The 6028-nt window shown below is 69.8% G+C and overlaps 1 protein-coding gene across 1 annotated transcript in view; it reads right to left on the bottom strand.

Annotated features, from left to right (window-relative positions):
- Positions 1-6028, bottom strand: part of LOC119712365 (collagen alpha-1(I) chain-like) — a 13750-nt gene extending 7722 nt beyond the window's left edge. The window contains exons 1-3 of the mRNA XM_038163469.1: positions 5732-6028; positions 3253-3434; positions 2551-2976 (exon numbers count right to left, since the gene is read on the bottom strand). Coding sequence (XP_038019397.1) covers positions 2551-2976; positions 3253-3434; positions 5732-6028 — 905 coding nt within the window. The remainder of the gene's footprint in view (positions 1-2550; positions 2977-3252; positions 3435-5731) is intronic.

The raw sequence follows: 6028 nt of genomic DNA, 5'->3' as shown, positions 1-6028 counted from the left end.
TTTGTTTTTTCGGGGGGGTGTTAATTTTGTTTGGGGAGGGAGAAGCCGAGGCGCCTTCCCTCCGCGGCCGAGCCCAACTTCCGAGTCCCTGGACTCCTTCCCACCCGCCGCTTGGGTGGTTGGATTTTTTTCTTTTTTAACTTAAAAAAAAAAAAAAAAAAAGAAAAAAAAAAAAAGAAAAAAACCCCTGAATAAATAACCCCAAACTCGGTCCCGGCTGCAGGGCCGGTATTTATAGACATTAATGACCCGACTGAGCCAATACTGACATAGTCTTCATAGGCCGTAGGATCCTTTTTCTCGTCCGACTTGGATTTTTTTCCGTCAGGATCTGTGCAAATAGAGCCCCCATGTGATGTGTTTTTTGTCTGTAAAAGTCTTTTTTTTTTTTTTTTTTTTTTTTTGTGTGTGTGTTTTGGGTAAAGGGGGGCGGGGGGGGAAGAGCAAGGCTTTTTCGGTCTTTAATATTTTATTTTTTATTTTTGAAATAAATTTGGGCAGTCTGGATGCAATCGTGTTCGGTGTCCGTGTGGGGAGACGGGAGCTGCTGCAGTGGCAGAGGGACATGGCGCAGCCACAAGCGTCCCATGCCTGTGCACATCCCTGCTCAGCACCCACGTGTGTGTGCCTCAGGAGGAAGGAGGGGAGCGATGCCCCATCCTCCCTGGCAAAGGGGAACAGGTCTGGGGTCTCCTTGAGGTGTTTTCAGCACTCTCTGGGTGCCAGACCCCAACCTGTGGGTGCTCATCCGCCTCGGTGCTCCCAGTCTCGTCCCGCTGGCCGCTGCCCGGAGGAGCTGGGCCGGTTGCACCAGCCGGGCTGGCCGTGAGTGCCAGCTCCCTGCCAGCTCCCTCCCTCCTGCGTCACCGCGGGGTGGCTGCGGGCCAGGGTGGGGGGGGGGGTTGGTGGCCATGAAGCCGTGCCTCAGTTTCCCCACCTGCCCTTGCCCCGGGGAAGGTGATGGGGCGGGGTGGCCCTGGGGATGTGTGTCAGCACCATCTCACCCCTGCAACCCTCTTCCTGCAGCCCCCAGCATCCCTGGGAGGGAGCGGGAGGCCGGGGGGGCGCGGGGTGTCGGTTGCTGTGGGGGGACACTGTGGGCTGGGACAACCCCAGAGCTGTGCTGTGACACCGACGTGGTGACACTGTCACCTCTAGGTGACACCTGGGGCGGGGTGAATCCTGACTGGGCGCTGAGCTGTGGAGCTGTTATGTGGGGAGGGGGCAGGAGTGGCTGCCACGTCCCCTCTGCCATGTCCCAGCCTTGTCCCCCCACCCCGGGCTTGGGGACAGAACAATCCAGAGCTCCACGGGACCCTCAGCATGGGAAGCGAGTGGTTCTTCCCATGGGGAACGCCCGGGGGGCTCAGTGTGGGCAGTGTGGGGGGGCTTGTCCGGACCCTGAACTCCCGGGAGCAGCCGAGCACCGGAGGAAGCCGGGAGGGAGCGGAAGCAGCTCAGGTTCCTGCGGTGACTGTGCCGCACCGGGCACCCTGCGCCCCGCTTTGACGTCATTTCGGGTAGAGCAGACCTCGGGCTCCCCCCCTCCAGCCCCGCACCCCCCCCCACACCCCCAGCCCGTGCCAAATTTGGCAACGGGAAGAGCCGCCGACCGCAGCAGGAGCGACACGGCGGCCTTGTAAGGCAATGGCTGCCGGGAGGGCACACGGGGGACACGCACACACGCGTGTGCACGCAGGGACGAGCGCCAGCAGCCGCACACGCCGGGGACGCGCACACAGTCCCGCTGGGGCTGCTCCCCTGGGGAGCCCCCAGCCCATCCTTGGCAGGTCCCAAAAGCTGCTGCCCCCCATGGGCTCAGCTCGGGGTTTGGGGGGTCGCGGGGTGCTGCAGGGTGTGAGCTGGGACAGGCCTGGCCCCGAAGCCATGGCGTGGCTTCGTGGCACAGGACGGAGCAGGCGCCCGCAGGAGGTGTCTGTGGCACAGAGAGACAAGCCAGGGCACAGGGCGCTGCGTTGTGCCACGCCACAGGGTGACACCACCACGCCCAGGGCCCCCAGATGCTGCTGATAACAGGGGGGTCCTGTTATCAGAGCCCTCACTGCCCAGCCCAGGTGTCGGCGTGGTTCACACCCCCTGCACCCCATCCTGGCTCCCCTCCCGGCTGCCCCCAGCCCTGCCCAGCGGCCAGCACCGCTGCCGGGCTGCGCTCCTCCCAGCGCTCCCGGTATGGAGCAATCCGCAGCTCCAGCGTCGTCCCTGCGGTGCGGTGCCCGCCGTGGGGGCAGTGTGGGTGTCACCTGGCGGGTGTGTCCACCAGTGGGGTGGGGACAGCTGCACCGGGTGGCCCCCTCGTCCCTCTGCCCAGCCCTTGCCGCAGAGGGCGTGCCAGGAAACACCCACAGCTGCCGCGGCTCCCGGCGCTCCCGGCACGCCCGTGGGCCCGGTGCACGCCCACGGTGCCGGCCGTGCCGCGGCCCCGCGGTGCCGGGCACGCCCCGGCGCAGGCATGCGTGGGGTTGCACATCGAGCCTTGCACGCCCAGCCCTTGCGCACCCACCCGCTGCCCCCTGCGCCCCACAAACCCACCCGGGCTCCCCGCAGCGCCTGCCCGCACCCCGCCAGCCTGCAAACACGCGTGTGAGCCCCGCGTGTGCCGTGACCCGCGAGGTGCCTTGACCCCCGTGGCCGTGGGACCCCCGTGGCCCCCTCCAGCCCCTCATGGCGTGGGGAACATCACGAAGCCCCAGCCCCGCAGCCCCCTGGAATCCCTCCGGCTGCACCCGGCGCTGGCTGCGGGCGAGAGACGGGGCTGGCGCGGCGGTGCCAGACGCCGGGTGGGCGACGTGCTGCCGCGTGTCCCTGGCACGAGTTGGGAACACGGCGTCTGCCGCAGCGGGGTCCCGGGTGGGGGCGAAGCCAGGCCCCCGCGTGGGGCTGCAGACGGTGCCCCCACCACCCGGCTCGAGGGCACCCGCCAAGGCTGGGGCACCCATGGGTGCCCTCTGGATGTCCCTGAGGGTGCAGAGGCCCCCCGAAAGGCTGAGCCCCCACAGCGGGTGCCGGTGCTGCTGTGGGGCCGGGCTGTGGGCAGGCAGCCCTGGTGTGGGGTGCAGAGGAGGCCGCGGGGGGGGGCCGGGAGCTGCCGGCGCAGGGATGGATCCTGGAATTAAAAACATTCCAGGAACTGACTTTGAACCAGATAAAATAACAAGCGCCGTGAGGAATGTCTCACCCCGCCCACCAGCCGCGGCCCCACGGCGCTCCCCACAGCCTCCCACTGCCCCACACGTGTCCGCGGGCCCTTGCACACGCGTGTGCACGCAGAGCTCGCAGCCAGTGTGCAGCACGGCCCGGCTGCGGGGGCCGGGGATCCCGGCGTGCCCGGGCTGCCGGGGGGGTTCTGGGGAATCTCCGGGGGGAGGGCTGAACACCCCGGCGGCTGCGAGGGGCTGCAGCACACCGGGGCTGGGCTGTGGGGATGCACACACGGCCAGTGTGCAGTGCACACGCGTGGAACACAGCCCGACACGCGTGTTTGGTGCGTGCACAGCAGCCCCGGCCCCCTCCCAGCCCAGCGTGGGGCAGAGGGTCCCCCCGGGTCCTCGCCAACCCCGGGGCCTCCCCGGCTCCCCCAGCCTGGCCGGCAGCCGCGGCGGTGGAGCCCGGCGTGCATGGGCGGTGACATCACGGGGGCGGCGGGCCCGGGGCGCGGAGCCAGCCCATCCCACGGACCCCCACCCGCCGGGGCCGAGGTCGCAGCGGGGCCGGAGCAGCAGCAGGAGCTGCGCTGGGAACCGGCACTGTCTGCACTGCGCGTCCCAGCCTGGCTGCCTGCCCTTGACAAAGACCCCAAATCTCCCTTTTCCCCCTCCTTTTGGAGCACCCCTCAAAAGCATCTCTCAGCTGAGGTGTTTTGGGAGGGGGCACCGGCTTAGCTCCCCCCTTTGCCCCCCATTGTCATCCACAGGGGATGGCGTTTAAATGGCCCCGGTGACACGGGCATAGTTGAGGGGTAACCCCTGTGTGACCCCGCAGCCTGCGCCGCGGGGGTCTCGTCCCCACACCGTGGCCCCGGGCAATGGGGCCAGGGCCGATGGGGACACGGGACCACAGGGCATCGCCGGTGCGTCACCGTGTTTACGAGGACCTCGAGGAGCTCTCGTGACGTCCGTCCGTGCCGGTCCTGCCAGCCCAGGCCCTGCCAGGTGGCACAGTGCCACCAGCGCCACGCTACCCTCCGGCCGCTGCTCAGATTTTCGGGGCTGGCACGGGGCCACCCGGGCCTCGGTGGCGCGGGGGGCACGGAGCGGGGTGTCCCTCCCCCTGTCACACTGTCACAACGCCCCGTGCGAGCGGCAGATGGGGCGTACGCGGGGCTATTTATAGCAGCGGGACCCACAGGTAGCGACGGTGCGTCAGAGCGGTGACGCAGCCCCGGCGACGCTCGGCCGCACGCCCCCGCAACCGGCTCGCAGAGCCCCCCCTCGAGCCCCCGAGGAACGGGGGAGGTCCCCACGTGCGCTGGTCACAGCTGGAGGATGCTCAGCCCTTGGCTGCGGAGGTTGAGAGGGGCATGTGCCCGCACCGCCCCCGAATCCGCGTGTGCGTGTACATGTGTGTGCATGTCTGTGCGCTCACGGTCCCTGAGAGGGGATGCTGCGTCTCCGCGCGTCCCAAGCTGTGTGTGTCACTGCATGCTCCCACTCACGTCACCGCGTGTGCCCGCTCCTGTGTCCCCCCCCAAGGTGCACGCAGCGCTGCGTTGATCTGCACGCTCAGGTCGCTGTGCCCGGCCACACGCGTGTCCCCGTGTGTTCTGCTCCGCGCACACGCTGTGCGTGTGGCCGTGGCGTGTCTCCGCGTGTGCGCGTGGCCGCGGTGGCCGGGGGTGACTCAGCCCCCAGGCAGCCCAAGAATGCCCCCTCCCCACCCTCTCCCCGCCCCTGGCCTGTGCTGGGAACGGACTGTCCTGGGGGACGGTGACACCCAGGGCTGACCCAGACCCTGCTGGGAAGATGAGGCGGCGCCCCCCCGCCCCGCTCCCCCCATCCTGCCCCCCCCGCCTCCATCCTGCCCCCCCTCCCATCCTGCCTTCTGGGAACCGCTTACAGGGGCGGAGGTGAGGGGTCAGGGCAGGCTGGGCAGGGCTGGGGCCCTGCGGCTGGCAGGGAGGCGGCCCGGAGGAGCCGAGGCTCCCCCAGGGACCCCCTCCCCGCTCTGCCATGGGTACTCCAGAGCCCGGAGGGCATCCCAGAGCTGGGGTAGTCCCAGCAGCAGCCCCCACCATGATCAGCTCTGGGGGTGCCTAGGCCAGGGGCGCCCGAAGTGGGGTCCAGCTTTGGAGCCCCTCGGCCACCGGGGCGTCAAGGTCTGGGGCTGTCCTGGCCGGGGGCACAGCCAGGTCCTGCCCCGTTCCCGTCTGCTTGGGGAATCCGGGCCGGGTGTTTCCCCCGGCCCGCCGCGACGGCAAAGCCCGGCCCGGATCCGCAGGCAAGGAGCGGGACAGCACGCGTGGGTACCCCGCGAGTTTCGGCCCCGGTTCCCCGGTTCCCGACACGGCTCAGCTCGCAGCCCGGAGGGGCTCGGAGCGGGCGGGAGCTTCCGGGGGATCGGCGGTGCGGGCCGGGAGGCGGGGCCGGGCCCAGGCTCCGCTCCGCGCTCCTCCGCGCTCCGTGCCGGGCTTTCCGCGCCGCCGGCCCCGCTCGTTCATTCATAGATCGCGCGCGCTCCCGGCCCATTCATCCCGGCGCGCGGGGAGCTCCGTTACCGTGGCAACCGCCCCCCCCCCCCGCCCCGCTCCCACGGCGCAGCCGGGGCGCTGCAGGGGCCGGGGCCGCGCCGGGGTCCGGGCGCCTCTCTGTGCGTGCGGGGGGATCCTGGCGACAGCAGCCCGGGGGGCTGCGCCCGGGGGTCCCCTCGTTCGTACGGCTGCAGGCGGGGGGGGGGGGGGGGCTCCCACCGGCTCAGCCCCGCCGAGGCTCGGGCAGCGGCTGCCACGTCGGCGGGGGCGGCCCCCCTTCGCTCCCCCGGGCTGGGGCAGGCGCCCGGCCCCGGCGGTTTCCAT

The sequence above is a fragment of the Motacilla alba genome, chromosome 28 (genome assembly GCF_015832195.1).
Source record: "Motacilla alba alba isolate MOTALB_02 chromosome 28, Motacilla_alba_V1.0_pri, whole genome shotgun sequence".
Classification (NCBI taxonomy): Eukaryota; Metazoa; Chordata; class Aves; order Passeriformes; family Motacillidae; genus Motacilla; species Motacilla alba.
This window is presented reverse-complemented; position numbering and strand designations above follow the sequence as displayed.